This window comes from Staurois parvus, unplaced genomic scaffold (assembly GCF_062004578.1).
Source record: "Staurois parvus isolate SC_StPar_1 unplaced genomic scaffold, SC_StPar_1.0 ptg000279l, whole genome shotgun sequence".
Lineage (NCBI taxonomy): Eukaryota > Metazoa > Chordata > Amphibia > Anura > Ranidae > Staurois > Staurois parvus.
The window spans coordinates 1,796,003-1,822,977 of NW_028318075.1; the positions used below are offsets into that span (position 1 = coordinate 1,796,003).

A 26,975-nucleotide genomic window follows, 5' to 3' on the forward strand; every position below is an offset into this window, starting at 1 on the left:
CTCTCATAGAAAAAAAGGCTGGATGTTCAGATGTAGGGATTCAGAAACAAGAGTTCTGCATGATATTATGCATATAATATGGAAACCACTAGCATGGTCTGGCGTACATTACCGATATCTGGTGTGACAAGTAAAGAAGAGGTATGCATATGCAAGGGGAGCTAGTTTAATACAGACTCATACGCCTGGATGATAGGAAGCTTTCTATGTGGAAAAAAAAGGGAGGAGAGAATACCCATTATATCCAGAAACCAACATTTGAATATTAGATTTGTCATAGCAAGGACTTTCAATTTTGCACAGACCAACATCCAGAGCCTGCAACTCAGAATAAAGTACTGGGGGATGGTACCAAAGGGAAGCATGTATACATGGGATAGGGTCATCCTCAGATGAAATGACACTTAGTATAACAGGAAGAGGCCCAGAGCTAAGACAACAAAGAAAATTTTAGCATCCCACAACTGTGAAGATAGTAGCACAATTATGGACATAACAGTAAAAGCCGGAACAGAGACCTTAATCTTTGGAAGCTCAATAATCAGGTGATAGCTTTTTTCCATATAGGTCTCTGTGTCTTTCCATGTTTGCAGTCAAAATTGAGAAAACCCTACTACATGTTTGTTATGTGTTCCCATTCAGACATTACCTAAAATAAAAAAAACAAAAAAACACAAAAAAAAAAACACCAACGTTTGCCTTTCTAGATTTGTTTGGAGCAGGCCTCGGGAAGACTTGAAAGCTACTCTGAACCATTTGAAATAAGAGGAAATTCAATCTGTCCCCACTGCAGAAGAGCCTGAACATTCAAACTGAACAGTATATTTTAATGTATAATTTGCATCCCAATGAGAACATAGCAAAGCTTTCAGTGTTCTTCACAGAGAAAAAGTATAAACCTTAGAAGAATCTACATTGCAAATCAGCAGATTCTGAATCACGCATACAGTGTCAACTGGAATAAACTTGACATTGCACACATCATAATCCTCAAATGACCTGGTAAAAAACAGACCCCACAGGAATAGGGTGTGATAGCTCTGATTCAGAAATGAAGAATGCCTCAGGCACTCCTAAAGATGAAGTGCCAATAGAGCCAGAGGTATGTATGCCTTACCGAAGTCCTGGTCCTGGACACAAATCTGTCCCGGCTTGAGGTTCAATTTGGAAGCCAGTAAATATTTATTGGGTGTTGTTGTATGGTGATTGATAATACCGTGTCTACACCTCTCAATATATATCTTCAAGAAACCTATAGAAATACTTGTTTCTTCTCATATAAGCAAGCAATTTGACAGGTGCCAGATTACATAGATCCATCCAAATAGTAGTTGTAATAATGCAAAATTAAGCTCAAAGAATTGATCCCACTGCAGTGTGATAAAGTAGACACATTTTTGTTGGATTGGTGTAGAGGCAGTTTAGGTAGATACAGAGGCTAACATGCTTGCAAGGGGAGGTCAACTAGAAGAGCTACAAATAAATACATAAATAATGGATATTAAAAATCCTATCCATGTGGCTCCTGCCAAAAAGGAGAGGGCAGCCTGTGGGCCCATAAAAAGGTTAATGCATAACTCAAAAGCTGGTGACAGGCTTTAAATCAAAGTCTGGCAGTTCACTCTTGGAGCAAAATGTACCACGTGGAGGCTATTTGGGCCAAAAAACAAGCATTTAATCAAAGGATTTAATCAAATGACTGAATGCAAAGCTGTAGTATTGATTAGTCAACTATAGGAAAGCAAAGGCCAAACACAAGTTGATGTTTGTCTATGTTAAATTATAAAGTATTTGCAAGTAACCCAAGCTAATAATCACAGCTCCCAGCTGTAGATATACGTATGAAATGCAGAGGTATATATGATTACTTATAGTCATATATTCACATATGAAGACAAGGGGCTCCAGTCAACAATTAGGCAGCCCAAGGCTGTCCATAGATGTGACTTGAAATTAGCTCTTTCAGAACATGCTTAGATAAATGCTCCAATTGATAATGATTATACCTAAACAGTCTAAATGGTTTCAGTGTCACAATCAGGCTGGAAAGCAATGAGTATTATCCAAGTCTTCACAGATGAAGCAAGTCCTGATGGCTGAGTCTGAGATTGTGACATTCTCTGCCCACCTCAGTCAGGGGAAATTTTGTATTCACACGCATTGAATACTGTATATAGCTGAGACTGCACTGATTTTAGTGCTCCCAGTTGATGCATCTCTTAGTGAATGTAATAGTTTGTTTGGACCAGCTTTGTCCAAATTAACCATTTAAAACTGCCCTAAAAGCTTTCTGCAGGTTCAAAAAATGTGCATTTTTATTTGTAAGCAGCCTATAAAGCATTGCACATGCGATCAGTAGATCATGGATGTAATCTCAGGCTCCTGAAGGCTCTTAGGATAGCTGTCTGCCCGTACCTCGTATGAGCAGGCAGTTACCCAAGAGCAGGAAGCTCAATGGACTACAAGAGCACTCTCCAGCATCCTTGCAGTTCTATGAAAACTACAAGCAGTCAGCAGCAAAGGCCAGTGGTACTTGTGGGCATTCACTCACAGGAAACTGAATAAATGACGTGGCTGTGTGGGAGGAGTTCCGCACAGCCACGTTATTTATAAATTGTGACAATGGGTGTGGGGAAAAGATTCTTGAAAATGGGTGGGACATGTAACATGTTCCAAAGGTGAACCTATCCTTAGGTTTTGATTTAAGTTGACCAAGGAAAAATATTTAATATCTTGCCTGAAGGGGAAAAAATTGTAGCAAAAATGATTTAATGTTTTCCATAGGAAAGCGGAGGAAAAATCTACCAACCACTTAAGGACACTAAACAAAATGAGGCATGGAGGTTGGAGGATGGGTTAAGTATAAGCTTGCTTATTGGCCTTTTGTTTTGCCAGTGTCCAAAACATCCTGAAAGCAGCTGAGTTACCCATTTGCCAGACTATTTTACAATCAATTTTTTTTAGATTTGGCTATCTGTAGGATTCTTGCCCCTTTTTTTTGTGGGATGCTGAAGCCCGTAAAAATGACCCTGTCATTAACACAAACACTTCTGAAGTCCAAGAGGGAAACAAAAAAAACTTCCAGGAGTATCTATCTCCTGTGTGCCCAGCAGCTCTCACTGGTTCCTCATGTGGACATTCATACAATATACTTTAGCCTAGCACAGTCTCAAGTGGGGTCCAAGACTTTACAGTCTGCATAGAGAAAGTCTTCAAACAGCAGATCTAAAGAAAGGGTCTTTTCAGCTGCAGATACTTGACTCGGGTCCTATGATAGCAGGCTGATCCTCCAAAGGCAAAGTGATATGTACTAAATCAATATGGTCTAAAACAACCCCTTATACAGCAGAGTGCACTAAATGAGACTGTGGTGACCCCCACTGCTGGGATTCTGAATCCAAATACAATACAGCAGCGCAACTTCCCCTTTAGGGAAAAAGGCCTTGGTGCATTCTCTGCATTAGGGTAAAAAAACCCTCAATGTTTGTCCCCCCCCCACCCTGTAACACCATTCTTGATTTAGCACCACGTCCGCCAGCAGCTCAACACTTCCTGTATTCACTGGCTTTACGGACAGCAGTGGGAGCCATTGGCTCCTGCTACTATCAGTCAAATCCTACAGAGAGGGAGCAGACCAAGGTGTGCGTGTCTATGGACTGGCTCTGGATCAAACCCACATGAGTGCTCCCAAAGCAGCCTGCATGGAGGTAAGGTGCCACTCTGTGCAAAACCATTGCACAGAGCAGGCGAGTATAACATCTTTTTTTTATTTTAGGGGAAAAAAAAAAAAAAAAAAAAAAATCAGGTTTATAGCCGCTTTAAGACTTTTTCAGTAGAGCTGAGGTAAAAGGTGGCCGACCTTCTAGGACACTAGCAAAAAAATTAAGCATGAAGGTTAGGAGCTTCAACTTTTTTTTTCAGTTGCCAGTGTCCAAAACTCCTATAGGGATATAAATATTTTACCATAAAAAGAGAAAAAGAAATTGCACTTGGAAGTAACATAAAGCTGCTAGCACATCAACAGACACAATTGATCAAGACATAATAAAAAGTGCTGCACTACATATAATCTGAATTATTGACGTTATTAAAAAAATAATTAAGAGCGCATTATTAAAAAAAAAAAAAGAAAAATAAACACAAATGTTAGTGAAAAAAAAATGTTAAAGTCCAAAATATCAACACCGTTGTGATGTTTAAAGTTCAATTACCAATGGAGTCACTGACACATCAGATCAAAAAAGTGGCATTCCATGTGAATAAACTTGTTCAATGATCCACCACCTCTAAAGACCATGCACGCTTACCAGAGCAAGAGGACCCACATATAGTAAATATGGAGTCCAAACAGCATATGAAATATAGGGCCACCGATCAGCAAGTTGAACCCATCAGGATGGAAGTCCACCACCTCAATTCTTCAGATCAATCTCATCTGGACCCCAAATAGATGCTGATAACACTCACAGATTGACCTTTTTTGCTTGAAGTCTTTTAGCCAATGCTCCATTGCGGTCTCTGCCTTCCTGCTCAGTCCAGCTGTAGTGACTGTATTGGCTAAGAGACTTCAAGAAAAAAAAAAATGGTTGATCTGTGAGTTTTATCCACATCTATTTAGGGTTACCAAGTGTGCATGGTGTTTAGAGGTGGAAGATCTCTGAACAAGTATATTCACTCAGAATGACACTTTTTCTGATCCCAAGTGTCATGGTGACTCCACTGGGAATTGAACTGTAAAACGCCACAGCGGTGTTGATATTTTGGACTATATGTTTTTTCACTTACATTTATTTCTTTATATTTAATCAGGCACTCTTAATTATATTTTTAATAATTTTGATAATTCTGATTATATGTAGCACAGCACTTATTATATAAATATTTTAGAACTTAGCTTCTTATTGAATAGTAAAAAGCGAGAATTTTAGTTCCAGATTTAACCTGCATAACAATGAGAATTTACTTGTTACAATCAGCAGCAAAACGTCTTAATAAGAAAGAATGAAAACTCCCTAAAACATATGGGTGAGCTTTAGAAAAGTTAGTCAAATACAACAAACCAGAAGACCGTTCAGTGAAATAATTTTTTACATTTGACTGTTCATATAGTAATCAAATTCTAATGAGTGCAAAGCTATTCTAATCATTTTCATTGAACAAAGCCCCTGAACACAAGGACACAATTCGCAATCTATGAAATTGGAGTGGTAGAGGAATTTTAATACACTGACCATATTTTCATGAAGCTGTTCCTTATCAACTCGCTCTCCGGCATCACCAACTTTTAGATTAGATGACTGAGCAAGATCAGCTGACTTCCCTTGTGTCTTTTCTGCTTCTTTGAGGTCAGTGAGTGTAACACCCTGAAAAGAAAATCAATTACAAGAATAAAGGAAAATGTCTGTACACTGAAACTATAAGCCACATCTAAAAGGCTAGCCTAAGTGGGCTTGTCGTAAAAAAACTTTTTTTTGCCTGTAAAATCTGTTTGAGTACAGTACAGGACACAGGCATAGTTTTAGAAGACTGTGTTTTATGCTCCCACCTCCAGGTAACACTGGCAAAGCAGAGATGTAAGGATCCCATATAACCTGTCTCATTCCCAACACTTCTCAGGACAGGACACAGTTTTGACAACTGGGATGTCCAAAAGCTAAACCAAAAACATGGGTGGATAGCACAGCAAAACCAATGCTGTTCTAGCCACATAAATGGTCAAGTAACCCAAAATTAAACAGCAACTTGCAGTACTTTAAGGCTAAAGCTAGCATCCTCAGAGGCTTGAAACATCCACCTAGTAATCCTTCAAAAAAGTGGACCAGGTAGAAGCTTTGCAAATCTGCAGAACAGATGCCTGAAGCTTAAAAGACCCAGATCTAGTACAGTGTGCTTTAACAGGATAGGGGGTCTCCTTATCCTCAGAGTAGCCTTGAACTAGAACCTGAAATGGTGGCATGAGAAGAGAAAATCCCTGCAAGCACCCCCAGGAAGAGCAAAGAGCTAATAAGACTACCTAAAAGAGGCTATGACTGACTGAAAGATGAGTTCCTACAACACGGGCAACGTCGAAACAATGGAGATAAAACCTCATTAGGAGCTACACAAAAGGAAAGCAGGCCAATGTCCTGGTTAAAGCAGAAAGGAAAGAGCACCTTGGGCAAAAAAGAGGCTTCAGCTTCAAAATGACCTTGTTTTTTAACACCAAGGATGGTTCTGCACATGACAAGGCTGCCAGCTCCGACACTCCTTGAGTGGCGGTAACTGAGACAACATAAGACCACCATCCATGTAAATTTAGCCAAGAATATATCCCTGCTAAGCTCAAAGGAAGGTCTCTGGGAGACTGAAAATACCAGGAAGAGTTCATATGTGGTATCATAGAGCTTCTAGCGGAGATATATGAGGAGCCCCTGCACAATAGCCTTCTCCAGGGAGTGGGAAGCCATCGACTGCTGTAAAATGATAGCGAAGACTGAGGTTCGCCTCCTGATGATGCTCAAAGCCAAACAGTGATTCAGAAACAACTAGAAAAAAGCAAAGAGATCTCAATCTTGCAGAGTAGTCAAGGTAGTATCTTCATAGGAAGAAAGGTGTAGATACTGATCCCACAATGTCACCAGAACATCCATGGCAAAGACCCAATAATCCCTGGGCCTGGCAAAAAAAAACCTGTCCAGCTTGTTGTTGAACCTGGGTGCTAGGAGATCCACATACAGTGTCCCCCACCAGCAGCAGAGCTTCATATATTTCTAAGGGTGTATGGATCACTCCCCCAGGTCCAGCTACTGACAACTGAGGAAGTCTGCATGCCAATTTTTCACTCACCATTTACTACAGTCAGGGTTGGAACACATTACTCCTCCAAGGTCAGAATCAGATCTGCCTACTGAAATGTGCAACTTCTGGCAACGGCTTGTAGGCCGATGTAGGTCACACAACTGTCATGTTGTCGGACCGTTTCCCACTTCGGAAAACCCAAGCACTAAGAAGCTCAATGCTACAAAGACAGGTGATTGGCTTCAATGGTTCTCTGACCAGGTCCCTGTCAAGCATCTTAGACAGAACTTATGAACCCAAAGAAAGAGGTTTAGCGATTTCAGATCTAGGCTGGAGAAAATGTCGCCCTTGGCCTTAGGAACCAAAAAAACCCATTTGCAGTAAAAACCCTGAAACTCCTCATTTGTGGGGACATGGACAATGACTCCAAAGGCCAGCAACTGCTACGGCACAGGCTCCCAAATTTTGTGGAGAAGAAAGTAGACTGCAGGAAATGAAGTGAGGTGGAGGGGGAAAATCAAGTCTGTAGCCGTCTTAGACAGCATCCTGCACCCATAAGGTCTGGAATATCCTGGACCCAAGCAGCTGCTGGGAGGGACAAAAAAGGGACTCTTACAAAACCTAGCAAAAGATTTACCCATGGGGACCTTCGTTTGCTGCTTGCCAAGTAGAAAAGTAGTCTTACCACCAGTGACTTCAATTATAAAAGTGGTAAGCTGCTCACCAAAGAGATGACCCCCTTGAACAGGGCATCCACACCAGGTGTTTCTGACACACCAACTCCGCAGAACAATACTTGAATGGATAGGAGGTCCACCCTGTGCATCAGTTGCAGGGCATCTCCCAAACTGTCTACACAACACTGTAAGGCAGGGAAGGAGTTGAAACCACTGCAGAACCATAGGGTCCATAAAAATAAAGCTTGGGTTCTGGATCATATGTAGAGAGCAGGTTGCAAGGGTCTCCCATAGGGATGAAACCTTGGTCTTATAACTGTCCATGGAGGCAGAAAAACGCCTCCCTGCAGGAGGATTGAGGGAGCCAGACTCGAAGGCACAGGGGAGGAAACTGAGGAAGGGATGGACCTCTGGCTGAGGACCAATTCCCCTGCTATCTAAGATAGGGTCCCGAGGGGACCCACATGCTGGAAGAGTGCATGGAAGCCCTTATGCCCCCATCTTCATACACTTGTGATATGTCATGCAGTGGGGGGAGCCTACCAAGCTGCTTATGGTGCACTGTGGGGAAGAGTGTCAACATTTGGAAAATACCAGTGGGCTCCAGGTGTCCAACAGTAATAGTAAACCTGTGTCATACGATGGAACCAGTACCTAAAATGGCCCCCCCAAGCCCACTCCAGCTGCATGGGTTCAAAGCAGAGACTTAACTGTGGTGAGGGCCACCCATTAGGGTGCTTGCGCTTGTGTGCCCCCATGGTCCTAATAAAAGTAAACAGTCAGCGGCACTACTTAGGCTACAGAGGAGTCCAATGTCTAAAGCAAGTTACAGGCCGACTCGAGTCTTCTCTCTGCTGCAGGGTCTGGAACACTGGTGTGCCTTGGGTACAGATCTAGAATCTGCCATTTGCCTGTGTGGGTGGTGTACTTCAGGAGTAGAAATCCATGCAGGAATCTTTCGGTAGAAGCTAGCATTTTCCCCTCAATAGGAGTGACCATCACTTAACACAAAAATAAAAAAAAAAAGAAAAAGAAAAATTAATATAGGATTACGGGGAATGAGAGGGATTTTATGAAGGTCAATTTAGTTCTGCATTGCCAGTTTCCAATCACTTGAAGGTGGAAGCACATAACTCAGTTATCCATAAAAAAAGGTCTATTTTACCTGAGTAGATCGCCTTGACTGCCTCATAAGCCGAGACCGAGCTTTCCTCTGAGACTCTGATTCTTCATCCCGGACCGGTGTTTGGTAAGACCTAAAATTTTAAGCATTTAGTATGTTAAAGCAAAAACCTGAACTCCAGGCTAAGAGATAAAAAAAACAAAAACACAAAAACAGAAGAAATATTAACAAAAGCTGTTCTGTCAAAGATTTTGTATTTATATCCATCAAAACCTGAACCTTCTGCCTCACAGCACAGCCTTGTCCTGAATTTCTTTGCTGCACTTAACACTAATGGCCCTTTCACATCAGTTCAGTCATGTTTTTTTTTCCCCCAAGAAAAATTCAAGTTACATCAGTTTGCACATCCGGTTCAGTTTACCTCAGTTTACAGTTCAGTTTGTCTCAGTTTACATGTGTGCTTGCATTTGTTTTTTTAGTTGCTGCAAAAAACAATCATAGGTGACAAAAGTAAAAACAAAAAAATAGATTTTTATGGACTTTAACGGATGATACATATGGATGATCATCTACATCCACATCTATTTTAGGGCCCCTAGGAGGTATTGTCCCTACCTATGACTGGACAGGAAAAAAAAAAGCAAGCCGATGAACTTGTCTCTCCCTTGTAGGATGACTGTTCACTTCTAGTAATGTTTCTCATTCTCCATGTCTGAGCTCTGCTGTACAGGGCATTGCAAAAGGCTGATACCAGTTCAGAGCTCTGTAAAGCTCTCTGTGTAAATACTTTGGGCAAGTAAAACTCCTTCCATATATTTTTTTTAATTTGTGTATTAAGCCATTTGCCAATGAATCTGACAATATAACTTAAAATTTCAACAGCGAATTAAAAACGGTGAACCTGTGTATACATGGATAAAAGCAAAACACATGCCCAGCAAAGTCAAGCAATACACACTACTACAGGCTATCAACTTAGCAGAAAGGTTCATTAGTAGAATGACTTGCAGGTGGAGAAAAAAAAAAAAGTGTCCTACCTTCGTTTGTCTTTGGGGTCAACAGTGGAGCTTGTGCTGGATGATGACGTGGAGGTGGTGGCAGTCATGCTGGTCAAGGCGTTTGTGTGCAATTGTGTGGTAGGATCTGTGTCAAGTTTCAATTGTAGCCCACATTCTGTCTCTCTATTAAGTTGACCGAAGAAGACATTTGTTTTTCTTTAAATACTATTATCAAAACTCAGGTTTGAGACTTTACAAGCTACTTTTGTTATTCATTGGTATTATTCTAGTGGTTAAATATAAATAATTTTGAACTTTCCAACATGATCTAAGGTTGAAGAAAAATCATATTGAGTTTATCAATATGATCTACAGCAAAAACAGAATTAAAACACAAACGGGGATAAGTGGTGTGGAAGTTTAAACAGACCAATATACAAATCACAAAAAACAAATACTGCATTATAGCTAATACATTTTGCAGTTACATAGATCCTGCAGATCTAAATATATAGTAGATGAAGTTGGGAGGGTAAACTTTCTGCCCAGTATTCCCTATTTAATTCAGTCCAAAAATGGTGACCAGGTTCAAGCCCCTTGCACTGCAGCCTTCTGTCATACAGTTCTAAGCAAGAACCTATATATAGTGGATATAAAAAGTCTATACACCCCTATTAAAATGTCAAGCTTCTGTGATGTAAAAAAAATTAGACAAAGATAAATCATTTCAGGAACCTTTTCCACCTTTAATGTGACCTAAAAACTGTACAACTCAATTGAAAAACAAACAAATCTTTTGGGGGGGTAAATATAAAAAAACTAAAGTAGTTGCATAAGTGTGCATACCCCTCTTATAACTGCGGGTGTAGCTGTGTTCAGAATTAAGTAATCACATTAAGTAGGAGTCAGTACACCCCTGCCATCATTTAAAGTGCTTCTGATTAACCCTAAATAATGTTCAGCTGTTCTAGTAGGTCTTTCCTGACATTTTCTTAGCCGCATCCTACAGCAAAAGCCATGGTCTGCAGATGGCTTCAAAAGCATCAGGGGATCTCATTGTTAATAGATATCAGTCAGGAGAAGGGTACAAAAGAATTTCCAAGGCAATAGATATACCATGGAACACAGTGGAGACAGTCATCATCAAGTGGAGAAAATATGGCGAAACAGTGACATTTCCAAGAGTTGAACGTCCCTCCAAAACGGATGAAAAGACGAGAATAAAACTGGTCTGGGATGCTGCCAAAAGGCCTACAGCAACATTAAAGGAGTTGCAGAAATATCTGGCAAGTACTGGCTGTGTGGTACATGTGATAATCTCCCGTATTCTTCAAATATCTGGACTATGGAGTAGAGTGGCAAGACGGAAGCCTTTTCTTATGAAGAAAAATATCCAGGCCCGGCTAAATTTTGTAAAAACACATCTGAAGTTTTCCAAAAGCATGTGGGAAAATGTGTTATGGTCTGATGAAACCTAGGGTTGAACTTTTTGGCCATAATTTCAAAAGATATGTTTGGTGCAAAAACACTGCACATCACCAAAAGAACACCATACCCACAGTGAAGCATAGTGGTGGCAGCATCATGCTTTGGGGCTGTTTTTCTTCAGCTGGAACTGGGGCCTTAGCCCGAGTAGAGGGAATTATGAACAGTTCCAAATACCAGTCAATACTGGCACAAAACCTTCAGGCTTCTGCTAGAAAGCTGAACACGAAGAGGAACTTCATCTTTCAGCATGACAACGACCCAATGCAAACATCCAAATCAACAAAGGAATGGCTTCGCTAGAGGCCAGACCTAAATCTGATTTAAAATCTGTGGGGTGATCTGAAGAGGGCTGTGCACAGGAGATGCCCTCGCAATCTGACAGATTTGGAGTGCTTTTGCAAGGAAGAGTGGGCAAATATTGCCAAGTCAAGGTGTACCATGCTGATAGACTCATACCCAACAGACTGAATGCTGTAATAAAATCAAAAGGTGCTTCAACAAAGTATTAGTTTAGGGTGTGTACACTTATGCATTATTATATTATTTTAGTTTTTTTATTTTTACTTCCCTCCACCTAAAAGATTTCAGTTTGTTGTTCAACTGAGTTGTACAGTTTATAGGTTACATTAAAGGAAGAAAAAGTTCTGAAATTATTATTTATTTTTTTTAACATCACAGAAACCTGACATTTTAACAGGTGTGTGTAGACTTTTTAGATCCACTGGACATATATAGTAAGTATTGGTGAGTATGCAGTGGTCTGAGAGAACAGGCTGAGTATGGTGGCCTGCACTGCTTCAGGCTTAGATTTATGATCCTTTAAAGGCCAAGTTCACCTTTTGAAAATAAATAAATGCATATTTTTTGCAGGTAAAATAAACCAAAAAACAAAAAAGCGCATTTATTATTTTTTTTCTAAGGAACTGGCAGGCTCTCAAGGTCAGGCTACTGCAGACTCTCAGGATAGCTGCCTGTCCATACCTCATACACAGGCAGTTGCCTGACAGTAGCAAGATCAAATCGACTAAGTACTCACCAGCATCCTCGTAGTTCATTGAGAACTACAAGCTGTCAGCCGCAATAGCTGGCGATATTTGTAGGCTATTAATGCACAAGAAACTGTAAATTAATGATGCGGCCATGTGGTTGGAGCCCCCACATGGCTGTGCTATTGTCAGATTTTGACAGCAGGTACAGTGGGGGGGGGTGAAAGCTGATACAGGGAGGGGGGGGGGGGGTTACGCAACTGAAAAATGTTACATGTTCCACCCTAAAAATGCGTGAAACATGAACATTCCAAAAGATGAACTTATCCTTTAAAATAGGGATATCTGTATTTAGGAAGCACAGTATCCAGCTGTCAGCATGTTAAAAAGGATGTCTAAGGTTCTAGGCCATATTCTCAAATCCAACAACATTTTACATTTAAAATTCGAGAATACCCACAAATGTCTAAATATAATTTTGGGAAGGAGGGGGGGGGGGGGAGAAGAAGAGGCTGCAGATGCTGAAAAATGGTACACGTTCCACCATAAAAATATGTGAAACATGTAACGTTGCAAAGGTGAACATATCCTTTAAAATAGGGATGTCTGTAACTACTGATTTTCAAGAAGCACAGCATCCAGCTGCCAAAGATGTATGTCAGCATGTTCAACAAAGGGTTTAAGGATCTAGGCTATGTTCTCAAATCCAACAACAGCATTTTACATTAAAAATTAGAGGATACCCATAAATGTCTAAATATATTTACAACTACATCCAAGGTTGCTTATACCTCCTTACAAATCAAACTAAAGTCACAGAAATAGGCTGAATGAAAAATACCTAATGGATTCCTCCATCCACATTATACAGTAAGGATGGAGGAGACGCCTGCTGTGACTATTGTATTCTGACAGGCATCATTATTGGCAACTGCAGCTACGTCTGACTGGATGCAGCCAAATGTTCTTCCAACGATTTTCTATTCAGCAGGGCCACTCTTGTAGCGAATTTCAGCCAGTTCATCAGGAACTAATTTTGCATAGTGTATGGCCAGCTTAAGACCAAGTGCATACACCTCTCAGTAAAAGACCATGTCTGATGTGTCCCCTCTCTTTCTGTAGAATACAAGGCTGTGTGAGGAGGACAATGTGCCAAGGGTTGTGGCTGTTACTAAGCTGTACCAGCATAGGGCACTAAAATGTAAAGGTTAGCATTTTTAGTGCGTGAAAAGGGTACATATCCAAGCAAAAATCTGTGACAAGTGGGGGCACAAGGCTATAATGAGTTAAAAAGGAGTGGGGCTTCAAAATGGAATTGTGTAATATCTAGGTGGGCTAAAAAGTAAGCTACTTACCCTTCCTTAGCATCTGATATAGAATCTGAGTCTTGAAGGCTAAAATTCCTTCGGCCAGGAGTTGGTGGAATACAATCCAGACATGGATCTTTACTCTATGAAAGACAGAAGGAAAAAGAATAAAGACAGAAAAAATAAATGCAAGAAAAGAAGTAAACCAGTCAGTGAAAAAGGCGAACTCAGAACAGGCAAAACTGGCCACTAACTGGAAAAAGAAGCTCTATATCAAGCATGCTGCAACATACAGATGTATATCAAGTTGCTTATTACTCCCAAGATGGTGGAGAAGAAAAAAAAAAAAAAAAAAAAAGGATAGCACAATAACCTATCTTCATCCTTACAAAGATCTGCTAGTGTTTTATAATGAAAACCCCTTTGTTCAATGACTGTCGTCCTGCTTCTTTGCTCCTACAGTCACCTAAGCCCGATTTGTGGGCAAGTCAAATATCACAGTAGAGCTCTACACAGGCAATACTATTACAGGGAGTGAAAGTGTTGTCAGACCTAGGCTACTTTTCTGAGTGGTGTGCTATCGACCATGCTATTTCAGCAAGGCTAGAAATATGGGACAAAGCTACATGTTGGGAGAGAAAAGGGGGAAAAAAAAAAAAAAAGAAAAGAAAGTGTAGCAAGAATTCTTTGTGTTTATGTCTGCTAGACTGCAGAATGTCACTATTAACTACACAGGATGATTTAATTCTAATGAAACAGAAAGTAGCTTTAAAAAGGATGAAGGTGGGCACAGCTGCAGGGAAAGAGGGTATGCCTGATGTTCTTATCCTATTCTGGGAGCCTTCATTTAAAAAGAAACTCCACTCATGTTGAAAAATATTAGCAGCTAGAAGTACTGTAGGGCCGGTGCTTTCTTCCGAGAACCCAAAGTTTTCACAATTTGGTTCCCATGTGGTTATCCTGTATTTGGGAGCAGGCTGTGACTTTATAATCACTTTTAGCCGGCCCCCTATTGTGTATGTGACAGACTGAAGGACACAGACAGACTGGCTCTGTAGCCTCAAAAGCTGTAGGCTGGAGGTGGTTGGGGCAGACCAAATGACCATTATCTTAGCCTAGGCAAGGGATGAGGGAGTGGGAGCTGCATAAAGCACATGCTACCCACCTATCCCCAAAAAAGGTGCAAAAGTGAGGGGGGGGGAAGAAGATTTGTATACTGCACTGGCTAAAATGTGAAGTTGGCTTAACACTTTGCATGATGTGAAACCCTAATTTTCTTTTAAACCTAAATACATACACTTTTTTCATTTCTCACTGCAAAATTCTTCAACATTGTATGAATGTTGAGCTCAAACTGTTCAGAAAATAGTCTGCTGCCAAGATAAAAATTAGAATTATGCTGACCTTCTTTAAAGATACAAATCTGCCACCTTAAAAACATCTTTGCATTAGGCCTAGTAAACACGATCAGAAAATCGTACAAAAAACACTTTCAAAGCAATCGTACGATAATCTGTTAGTACACAGCTTTCATCTGAGATGTTTCGAAGGGACAAGCGAAGATTTCTCTCATACGATACCAGATCGTACAATTTTCATTTAATCAGTAAAGCTTTTGTCCGAAAATACAATACAAATACATTACAAAACATGATGATCACTGCCGAATTTTTATTCTGTCGCACGAGAATTTTTATAACTTTAGTAACCCTTTAATTATCGATATAACACTAGAACGTAAAAAAATATAAATAAAAAAAAATTAAAAACCACGGATGAGCATTCCTCCAATATTCTTATCGTGTGTACCGGTTTTCACTGGTTTTTTAAGATGTATGTAACAAGTAAGGACAAAACAGTTCACTGATAATGGAAAATGCTTTCAGCTAATAATCTGTAGAAGAAATTGACAAAGATAGAATTCATAAAGCTTTTTTTTTAGGTTAGGGGCTTATTTCTTGATGCTGCACTTTCATATACAAGTATATGCTCATAAAGCCCATTTCTTTTTTCTTTGTTGGTATAGCAAAAGTGTCCTGTTGGAAAGATTTCCAATTCCTGTCCCAAGGAAAGCAGTAAAGGTGTCCATAGATGAATCAAAATTCAAGTGGTCCAGCAGGGAGCAGCCACTGTGGCTCAACAAAAGTCAATCTATTGGTCGACTACTGTTGAAAATATCTGTTGGAAAGAAACCACTTGATTAGTGGCTTCATGTCTGATCTGTTTATTCTGACAGCAGGGGAGATCTCTCCATTGCCAGAATACAAAGCACAGCACGGAGTGTTCCCCTATCCACCTCAAATGTCTGGATGGGAGAACATATTCATTTTTATACATTGAGACCGGTGGCTAAAGGAAAAATGTATTGTAATGCAAGTAATCAAAAATCCCCTCTTATACTAACCACACACATTACAATCAGACTATACAATCTCCTTTAGATCTGCCAACAACTATATAGTACTGCAACAGCCTGCCTGGTTGGATACAGTTGGTTGGGATAGCTTTGGTAGTAGGTCCTCATATTACATAATTTTGGTAAATCTAAAGTTGATTGTACAGAGATTATACAAATTGTAAGGTCTATGGTCTATATTCAGCTAGTGGGTTGAACAAAAAAAAAAGCCAGCAGAGTGTGGCCAAGCCATGGTTTTGACAGGTACTACCTACCACTTCTGGTTAGGTTGCCATGGCGTTGTTCGGCCCAGCTTCCTTCCCTTTGCAGTCTTCTGCGACACATCACAGGTCCTAGAAGACTGCGGGACCATTCACAAAGTGCAGCACTACTCACAAATGCGCAGAAGAAAACCGGCTTTATAGCCACTGCCAATTTCCGTTACCTAAGATGCCGACGCCTGCACCTGAAGCCGTTTGAAGAATCAGCTCGGGTGAGGACACCGCTGGATCCCTGGACAGGTAAGTGTCCTTATAATAATAGTCAAGAGCTACAGTCTTTGTAGCTGCCGACTTAATTTTTTTTAGGAGGGGGCAGGGGGGAGACTGGAGCTCCTCTTTAAAATGGATTGCAAAATCTTCACATTTTATGTTTTTTTTTTTTTTTTTTAAAATAAGAAACATGTTATACCTGTGCAATGGTTTTGCACAAAACAGCCCTGATCCTCCTCTCCTTGGGTCCCCCGCCGGCTCTGTCCACTCCTCTCTCCTGAAGAGTGCCCCCATAGAAAGCAACTTGCTACAGAGGCACTCATACATGCTTGCTCCCAAGCTGGCTCTGTATGTCTATTGACTCTGAAGGGTTTATTTTTACCTTATTACATAGAATGCATTAAAAGGTAAAAACTTTTAGGTCTTAGAACCACTTTAAGCTAGTCATAGATGGATCGAAGTTCAGCCAGTTCAGTAGGGACTGGATGAATTTCAATCCATGTATGGCTGCCCCTGTTTGACAGGAGTCAATCATTAAATTGACTATTGTTGAACGAGAATGTTGAGACCTTTTCTAGATCAGCAGCTGCAGTTACTGATCAGTGTATTCTGACAGTAGAGGGGTCTCGCTGTCAAAATACAATGTTTCAGCAGGGAGGATCCATCTATCCACCTCACTTGTGTAGATGGGGGAATACGTTCACTCTTTTTTTGATCAGTCTGCTGGCTGATCAAAAAAAAAAAAAAAAGTCTTCCATGGACATCTTTATTGAGTATGCACCAACTCAGTTTGTCCCTCCTTCCAGTTGTTTAGAGAAGTCCACCATCTGCTTCCCGACAGCAATACTAGAATCTTTCTGTATTTAGCGCTACATCCGGCATTTAGCTCAACACACTGATGGTCCATGTAACCCTTCTCTTTGAGCCTTCTACCTCAGTGTGGCACTCCACCTAAATGTCTGTTTTTCTTCTCAATTGACATTCTATGCCCTTACTGGAATACATATGCACAGGAATGTTTACATGCTTGGAAAGTGAATGCTACAGGCCACTTCAACACATACTGACCGCATGCCAATCAGCCAAGGACAACGTATTGCGGGCGCAGAACCTATAAATGGATGCATGGTAAAATCGTGTAGCTCAGAAGCCATCAGATGTAACCACTAGTACACCACACTCTTCTATAAGGTTTGTTTTATTCATGTGAAAAATGTGCTCAAATACAACAGTATGATGTGTTGGTGGTTATTTACAGCACACAGCAAATGGAGTAGGCACATGCAGTCAGAGCAGACCCACCATTTGAGTAGGAATGCAATCACAGAAAAAAAAAAACATGCAGTCACAGCAGACAGGCAGAACACACGTACACAACACACATAGTCAAATAATAAATGCAACAGAATGGGCAAGATTCACTAAAACTGGTGTAGAGAGAATCTGCTGTGCATTGTAGCCAATCAGCTTCTAGGCTTTATTGTCTACGCTTAAATGAACACACTAAAGTGAGAAGCTGATTGGTTACTATGTACAGTTACACCAGGTGCTGTGTACATCAATTTTAGTAAATCTCCCTCAGTCAGTTGCACATGACGACTGTGAGCAAGCTCACAAATACTACACGATACAATTTTCACATATGTGGGATATTTCCTTACATGCCAGCAAGATGGAAACTAGGATAAAGTGAATATCGATGGATTTATTTGCACACAAGTACAAGTAAAGGCCAAGTTAACATTTTGCAAAAAAAAAAAAAACAAACATTTTTTGCAGGTTATTTTTTCTTCTTCAAAAGGAGCCGCAATCAGCACAATTTGATAACAGCCACACGGTTTTCAAATTGTGATAGCGGGTGTGGGGAGATCTCCTGCCTGCTGTCACAGGGAGGGGGAATCGAGGGAGAAGGTGCAGATGCTGGACCATGTTACATGATCCATCTTAAAAATGGGTGGAACATGCAGCATGTTCCAAAGCTGAGTATACAACATGGCAACAGTCAGTCATTATGAATATAGAGGTTGTTAAAGCAGAGGTCACACTATGCATCAATAACATGCAAAAGGCTATAGGAAGATGGCATCGAGTCATGCACAAGAATATGGAGTAATGCACATGGTGCTTTAAAAACATAGGGAAAAAAAAAAAAAAAGCAAAACAGTAGCCTCTGTATGCACACAGACATCTCTGATGAGCTGTGTGACAATATGGTGATATTGCGGGAACTTACATATAGTCAAGATGACAAACATATTCCAAAGCATTATGTAAACTGTATAACTACTCAGGAAATGGGCACACTATGCCAGTGTATATTAAAGCAGAGCTCCACCCAAAAGGGGAAGTTACGCTTTAAGGACTGCTCCCCCACTTCCCATTAAGGATTGGCATCTTTGGAGGGCAGGGGGGGAGCAGGTACCCGAATTTGACAGGGAGGAAACGTAAGGTGTTCTCCCTCCCTCCCTTGCTCTAGTCTTGTGGGACACGTGACAGGTCCCAGAAGGCTACAGGACCATTAATGAAGCGCAGCGCTACGTGCGCATGCACAGTGGGTACCCGGCTGTGATGCTGCAAGCTATCACAGCCGGGTGCCCACACTGAAGATGCCAGCCTCCTGAAACCCAGGACAACCGGTGAAACAGGCTGCGGGGAACACACCACGGGACCGAGAGACAGGTAAGTGGCTGTTTTTTAAAAGTCAGCAGCTACAGTTTTTGTAGCTGCTGACTTTTATTTGACAGGTGAGTGGAATTCCACTTTAAGTATTCTTTATCACCAAGAACATAAAAATAATTTAAGTTTTGACAAATTAAAAACATAAGGGTTTTTAGTTTACTGGTTAAATAAAAAATACTGTATTTTAACGGCACATATTAAAGTGGATATAAAAGCAAACAACTTTTTCTACCCATTTAAGACAGAAATGGTTTGTGTTTTGCCATCTGTCTCACTGGAGAGTTGCCTTCCAATCCAACAGCCAAAACAGGAAGCAATTCCAAAAGTGATGGAATCACTGGTTATCACCAGGGTCATCAGAACCAATGTCCCCATTGGACATGTTCTGGTGATAACCCAAAAATCTCAATAACAGGAAACAGGACAAATCGAAGGGGTGAATCTCCCCAAAGTGGACATGGGCATCAACAACAACCTGACAGGTGTTCTAAACCCTCTCTATATCCAAAACTAAAACAGAGTCCAGGTTGTGCCAGACTTCTAACATTTGAGAAGTATTGAGGCCACTGGGCTCTTGGGAACCTTCAGTGCAACAGATTTTTTGCAGCCTTCCCCATGTCTGTGCCTTGCAATAATCCTGTATCTGAGCTCTGGAGGCAGTTCCTTTGACCTCATGGCTTTTGTTCTGATACAGTATGATTTGTCAGCTGTGAGGCCTTTTATTTTTAGAGAGAGTTGTGTGCCTTTCTAAATTATGTCCAATCAATTTAATTTATCACAGGTGGACACCCATCAAGGTGTAGAAACATCTCAGCAATGTTCAAGAGAAATGGGAGGCACCTGAGCTAAAATTTTACGTGTTGTTGCATAGGGTCTGAATACTTATGTCAATGTGATATTTCAGTTTTGTCTTTTTAATAAATTAACAGACATTCCTAAAATTCTGTTTTCACTTTGTCTACATAGGGTACCAAGTGTAATTAATGAGGATAAAAATGAACAAACTGTAGTATCAGGCTGCAACATGACAAAATTGAAAGAAGTGAAGGGGGTCTGAATACTATGAATGCACTGCAAATTACTTCATTTGACCAGTAACAATCCAGCGATTAATGTCTTACCCATTAAAGAAAAAAACTGAATACTTCACTATCCAACCCCAATCCCCTAGCTCTTAGAATCAACAATAGGGTTAAAGGAAAGAACTTCTCACCCTTTCTTGGGTGTCCAGGCGGGGGCTGGAAGCAGAGCGTTTGATCCCAGGTTCTTTGACGCTACTGTCCTCTACTTTGGCATCTTGCAGAGCCCCGAAGCTGCCAGTTTTGCGTAAGCCTGCCCTCAAGTTGGAAAGGGAAAGCTGGCATTTTTCTGTGAAGCTGCTTGATGCCCCAGTGAACTATAGACATGGAAGAACGGAATTTGGGGAATTTTCCAAGTTGTAAAAAAAAAATTAAATAAAAAAACATGACTGCCAAACAGCTAAGAAAACACGCACAGCTGGTATGCCATCAGAAGATAAAGCAGAGTCAAAAAATATAAATGGATCGATGCAGTCAAGTCTTTCAATGCAACAATGAGTGAACATAATATTAAATGTTGTGAGGGGGAGGGGTGAGACATTTACAAAAACAAGCTATCGATCATTTCATGTGGACTTTGCAAATAATTTTCTAGAGGGTGTGTATTTCCTAAAACAGTCATGTTATTTTATAGAAAACAATTGCTCATATTGTCAGGTAAAAGACTAGCAAAACTGTATAACATTTATAAGACATGCAGTAAACTGCCTATTTTTTTGGTTTAAGTTAGTTTAGTAAACGTTACCAGAGTTGGGCTAGAATCCAACTCTCTCACACACTTTTGCATTGCTGATCTCTGTGGCACAAAACATAAAAATGTTCCAGCCTCCAATTCAGTACTTAAAACTAATACCATTCAGCCTGCGTACAACAAAGAAGTCACTCAGTGCGTTAATGCCTCTTAATATAATGAAAACTAATATGGGTGACAAAGGAACCAAGTCACCAAACTGCAATATTAAGGAGTCATGAATAGTACTTAAAACTGAACTTGATGCTAAAAACACAAATACCGGCAAAAGGTTTGTACTCATGTCCATCCAGATAGGAAATTTACTCTATCACAGAACAGCCTTGTTAGTAGGGCAAGTGAACCGATTTGCCTCTGCTGCAACTTGAAAAGTACCAGTTACACTTACCAGTAACCACATTTCTGGAAAATCTTCCAGGACGGCATACCTGAGACATGACTAACTCCACTTGACAGGAAACACAAAAAAATGACAGTTTAAATTCCTCACCCTCCCTGCCTCAGTTATGTAAGAGTATTCCTGCACCCTGGTGCACAAAAGGTCTTCTGCTTCAAATTGTTCAATACCAGATAACAATATAAGTGAATAAATTGGTGTGCCACATAAACCGCCACCTCATATATAATGCACCTTACCAGACGGTAAGAATCAACCAGCACTGAGTAGATATACAGTTGTGTTCAAAATAATAGCAGTGTGTTGAAAAAAGTGAATAAAGCTCAAAATCTTTCTAATAGCTTTTATTTCCATACACACAAATGCATTGGGAACACTACACATTCTATTCCAAATCAAAACATGAAGAAAAATATATCAAATTTGTGTTGTTCCTCTAAAAAAATTGAAGAAAAGTGATTAGATTGTTCAAAAAAATAGCAGTGTTTGTATTTACAAATTCAAACATTCACTATATAAACTGAAAAATGTTTGAAGATTTTGCTTTCCTTTGAATCACTTAATTAATATTTAGTTGTATAAGCACTGTTTCTGAGAACTGCTGTACATCTTTGTTGCATGGAGTCAAGCAACTTCTGGCACCTGTGAACAGGTATTCCAGCCCAGGATGATTGGACTACATTCCACAGTTCTTCTCTATTTCTTGGTTTTGCCTCAGAAACTGCATTTTTTAAGTCACCCCACAAGTTTTCTATTGGATTAAGATCCGGGGATTGGGCTGGCCACTCCATAACGTCATTCTTGTTGGTCTGGAACCAAGATGTTGCACGTTTACTGGTGTGTTTGGGGTCGTTGTCTTGTTGGAACACCCATTTCAAGGGCATTTCCTCTTCAGCATAAGGCAGCATGACCTCTTCAATTATTCTGATGTATTCAAACTGATCCATGATCCCTGGTATGTGATAAATAGGCCCAACACTGTAGTATGAGAAACATCCCATATCACGATGCTTGCGCAAACATGCTTCACTGTCTTCACAGTGTACTGTGGCTTGAATTCAGTGTTTGGGGGTCGTCTGACAACCTGTCTCCGGCCGCTAGACCCAAAAAGAACAATCTTACTTTCATCAGTCCACAAAATGTGGCGCCATTTCTCTTTAGGCCAGTCAATGTGCTCTTTGGCAAATTGTAACCTCTTCAGCACATGTCTGTTTTTTCAACAGTGGGACTTTGCGGGGGCTTCTTGCAGATAGCTTGGCTTCACATAGGCGTCTTCTAATTGTAACAGTACTCACAGGTAACTTTAGACCTTCTTTGATCTTCCTGGAGCTGATTGTTGGCTGCGTTCTTGCCATTTTGGCTATTCTATCCATTCGAATGATAGTTTTTCGCTTCCTTCCACGTCTTTCAGGTTTTGGTTGCCATTTTAAAGCATTTGTGATCATTTTAGCTGAGCAGCCTATCATTTTCTGCACTTCTTTATATGTTTTCCCCTCTCCAATCAACTTTTTAATCAAGGTACGCTGTTCTTCTGTACACTGTCTGGAACGACCCATTTTCCTCAGAATTTCAGAGAGAAATGCACTGTAACCAGCATGTACATTTGCTGCCTTCCTTCCTTAAAAAAGGGCAATATTATTTTGAACATGCTGTAACAATGGGTATAAGTGAGCGCTAAAAAACGAAGCCGCTGAACACAAAAGGCACCAAAAAAACCTCCAAAAGATTCACATATAAAGAAAGTGCAGCGCTTGTACATTAAAACATGCAAAAATATCAAAGTGCAAGAATATGTCACTGCAAAACGCAGGTCGGGTATAGTTATACTGCCCCTTATGAGTCTCAATATGTCACACAAATATAGTTCACAATCTCCCAGTGAGTTGGGTGAGGTGAAGGATCAGATGGATCCCTGTTGACACGTAGTGAAAATCAAAAGGTGATATGTGGTGATATCCAATGCAACGAGACATTGGTAAAAGTGGCAACAGAGGAGCTTCCAATTACCGGCAGAATAAAGTGGAATAGGGGACAGAGCCATGCATGACAGCGGAGGGTCCACTACGCAGAGTTTGACCAGATCTTGTCCTTGATGAATCCTGGAACCATACCTTAAGAGGGGTTCTCTCTTACATGCGCATATTGGTTGTGCATCTGGTGAGTGCACAATCTTTTATCAGTTTTGGATATCACCACATATCACCTTTTGATTTTCACTACGTGTCAACAGGGATCCATCTGATCTTTCACCTCACCCAACTCACTGGGAGATTGTGAACTATATTTGTGTGACATATTGAGACTCATAAGGGGCAGTATAACTATACCCGACCTGCGTTTTGCAGTGACATATTCTTGCACTTTGATATTTTTGCATGTTTTAATGTACAAGCGCTGCACTTTCTTTATATGTGATTATTTTGAACATGCCCCTTTCAATTAGTGATTCAATTACACAGAATCAGCAGCATGCATGTCATGACTGTTGGGTCTGTTGGATTTCTATTACTCTACTACACTGCTAGTAAATTATTTGCCATGTAGAAATATCATTTCTACCAAAAACAGTGATTGATCAGGTTAGTGATGTCTGACTGCTATTATTTTGAACACAACTGTATGTTCTTATTCCAGAATATACATGATATCCAATGGCATCATAACATATATCAGAATAAAGTAATATAGTGTAGTAGGCAATAGTAGAAATTTGACCATTTATTTAGCTTAACACAAGAGTGTATATATTGTTTTAAGGATATTACACTATATTCAAATTTTTTGAAGGTGCACAGATTGAGAAGTGAAGTCAGAGTCATTTAAAAGTGGAATTGATTAACGCTTTTTTTTAGGGTAAGAGTAGGGATAACAGTTATTTTAGAAGTGGTCACAAGGTGGAATTTTGCATGATTTATCACGAGTTTGGAAGTGCGTTTTGTGAAACATATCACATTTTGGGAAAAATGCACGATGTGCAAATATAATAATTTTTTCTTTTGAGGTTTATATGCATAAGAAAAATTCTTACACTTTGGAGGAAGAATATTAAGGAAGGAAATTATTATATTCACGGTGTCTAGGACATTTGCACATTTACAAGCTAAAAGACTTGGACTAAATACCAGACAACAGTGGGAAGTAGGTGGGAAGATTTCCCAGAACCACAGTTACCAGCAAGTGTAACTGGTACTTTTCCTCAAGTCATCTTCCAGGACAGCACACCTGAGACGAGACGCAAGGAACTCAGGCCTACCTTAGGGCGGGACCACTGCCTGTAGTACGTTCCTGCCACCGAATACCAGGCCCCGAGGTGACAACAGCTCTACCCTGTAGTGTCTCACAAAGGTGTCCTAGCAATGCTCCAGCCCTCTCCACCCAATAGGTCGCCAGTGATCTAGTAGAGCGAGTTCTCAGGTGTACGGTAACTGAAACCCCTGACTGCTCACAGGCAAAAGAGATGCTTGTCTGATCCATCTACAGCAGCTACTGTTGACCTTGATGCTTGCTGTCCCTTCCTCAGGCCACTAAACAAAACCAAAAAGGTCACTCAACCTCCTGAAGTTACTTACTCTATCCAAATATGTCAGTAAGCACCATCTGACATCTAAAAAAACTTTCTTCCCTCTCATTCCTAGGGTTTTGACAGGACGATAGGACAATCTCTTGTGTCCTATGAAACCATGAGGCCACCTTGAGCAAATAAAGAGGGTCTTCTCTAAGCACTATCCTGTCCTCTAATGCCATCAGGGTTTCTTGATAGATAGGTTCTGAAGGTCACCTATCCTCCTTGCACTTGTGATGGCTAAAAGGAAGGCTAACTTAAAAGATAAAACCCTAACAGAAGCTTTAACCAAGCAAACGTTTGAACTAGTGGCACAGATTTCCAACACTAAGGTCAGATCCCAAGCTGGAAAACTATGTATCTTACTGGGGGTCACACTTTCCCTGGCCCCCAGAAACCTTAACTAGAAGCTCTGACAAGTTTTCGGTCCAAAGGAGACAGATAAGGCTGACACTTGCACCTTTAGGGTGTTTACAGCTACACCTTTATCCACCCCTGCTTGGAGAAAGTCTAGGATCACGGGGACCATGGGAAGGGAAACCCCCTTCTCCTGACATCGCTAGAAAACACTCCCCACACTTTGGCGTATATTTTTTCTAGTAATTGGCTTCCTACCTAGTCTCTATCACCCTCTCAGAACAGCCCCTTCTTCTAAGGACCTCCCCTTTCAAGAGACAAGCCATTAACTGAAAAAATTCCGGATTGGGGTGCAGAGTTGGCCCCTGCAAGAGAGGATCCCTCCTGAGTGGGAGATGCTGCAGGGGAGCCACGGACCACTTCCTCAAAAGTGGCAAACCAGGCTCTTCTTGACAACCAGGGAGCCAACAAGATCAGTCTTCAGCTTGACTGGCTCAGCTTCTGTAGTACTCAATTCCAGAGGGGGAAATGCATATGCCAGCTCGAAATCCCATACCTGCATTAAGACGTCCAGACCCTTGCTCGCAGGCCATGGAAAAAGAACGCCTCACCTTCCCTTTTTTTTTCTGCAGGCAAAAAGGTCAATTTCTGCGCTCCCAAAAAAATTACTTAGCTGTAAAAAGAGCTGGGGATTGAATTCACACTCTCCCTGGCGGATCAACTGTCGGCTGAGAAAATCTGCTTTTGTGCTGTCCGTGCCCTTTATGTGGACCGCAGACATAAAATGGACCCTGCTCTCTGCCCATCTAAGAACCTCCTGAGCTAGGTCCAGGAGCTTCCGGGATCTGGTTCCCCCCGATGATTCAGGTATGCCACTGTTGACATATTGTCTGACAGAATCTGGACTTCCTTTCCTAAGATCTTGTCTTCAAAGGACTTCAAGGCCTGGCCTGCCCACAGCTCCCTGTAATTGGAGGTCCCCCTTAGGTGTTGCTCCCACAGGCCCTGAGCTTGTAGTTCCTCTAGATGAGCTCCCCAGCCCCACTAGCTTCTGTTCATGGTGACCTGGACTGGGTCCCCCTGCGCAAACAGTTGGCCTTCCCCAGATTGTGGGTCCTGAGCCACCACCTTAGCGAGGTTTTTACATTCTCCGGGAAGGAAACCCTCTCGTCCATCGACTCCACTTTTCAGTTCCAAGAGGAGAGAAGGAAGAATTGAAGCTCCCTGGAATGTAACTGTGCCCACTCTATGGCCGATATGCAGGCTGTCATGAGTCCTAGGATTCTCATGATGTGCCTCTGGGAGCAATCTGGAACCTCTACCAACCTGGAGATAGACCCCACTACTTTTTCAGTCTTCCCTTGGGGTAAGAAGAGCTTCTGGACTCTTGAGTCCACTACATACCCCAGGAACACCTTGGTTTGGGAGGGAGTCAATAAGGACTTCTCCCGACTGACAATCCACCCCAAAGATTTCAAGGTGAGGATCACTTTCTCTAGGTCTCTCAGACTTGCTGCAGAGAGAGGCTATAGATCATCAGATCGTGTAGGTAAAGGATGAGGGAAATCCAGTGAAGGTACAAACATGCTACCACCTTAGCCAAGACTGATGAATATTCTTAGACTGGCCACCAGCCCAAAAGGAAGAGCTCAGAACTTCCAATAACGGACCCCTTGTTCCACGAAAATGGCGAACAGCAAGAAGGCTTGAATTTTGGGGCAAAGGGAACATGGAGGTAGGCGTCCCTGAGGTCCACAGTGGTCATAAACATTCCCTTGAGCAGATGTTTCCATACACTGTAAATATTTTCCATACAGAACTTTTTGTATCGCAGGAAACATTTCAAACTTCTTAGCTTTATGATCAAGCAGAATTTCCCCCGAGGTCTTTGGGACCACAAAGTTGTGG

General features: G+C 41.1%; 1 protein-coding gene across 1 annotated transcript in view; it reads right to left on the minus strand.

Annotated features, from left to right (window-relative positions):
* LOC149458732 (protein phosphatase 1 regulatory subunit 12C-like) overlaps positions 1-26,975 on the minus strand; it is a 133,888-nt gene that overhangs the window by 43,339 nt on the left and 63,574 nt on the right. Inside the window, exons 10-14 of the mRNA XM_089681793.1 lie at positions 20,135-20,317; positions 13,405-13,499; positions 9,615-9,758; positions 8,620-8,710; positions 5,232-5,363 (exon numbers count right to left, since the gene is read on the minus strand). Of these exons, the coding sequence (XP_089537919.1) occupies positions 5,232-5,363; positions 8,620-8,710; positions 9,615-9,758; positions 13,405-13,499; positions 20,135-20,317 (645 nt within the window). The remainder of the gene's footprint in view (positions 1-5,231; positions 5,364-8,619; positions 8,711-9,614; positions 9,759-13,404; positions 13,500-20,134; positions 20,318-26,975) is intronic.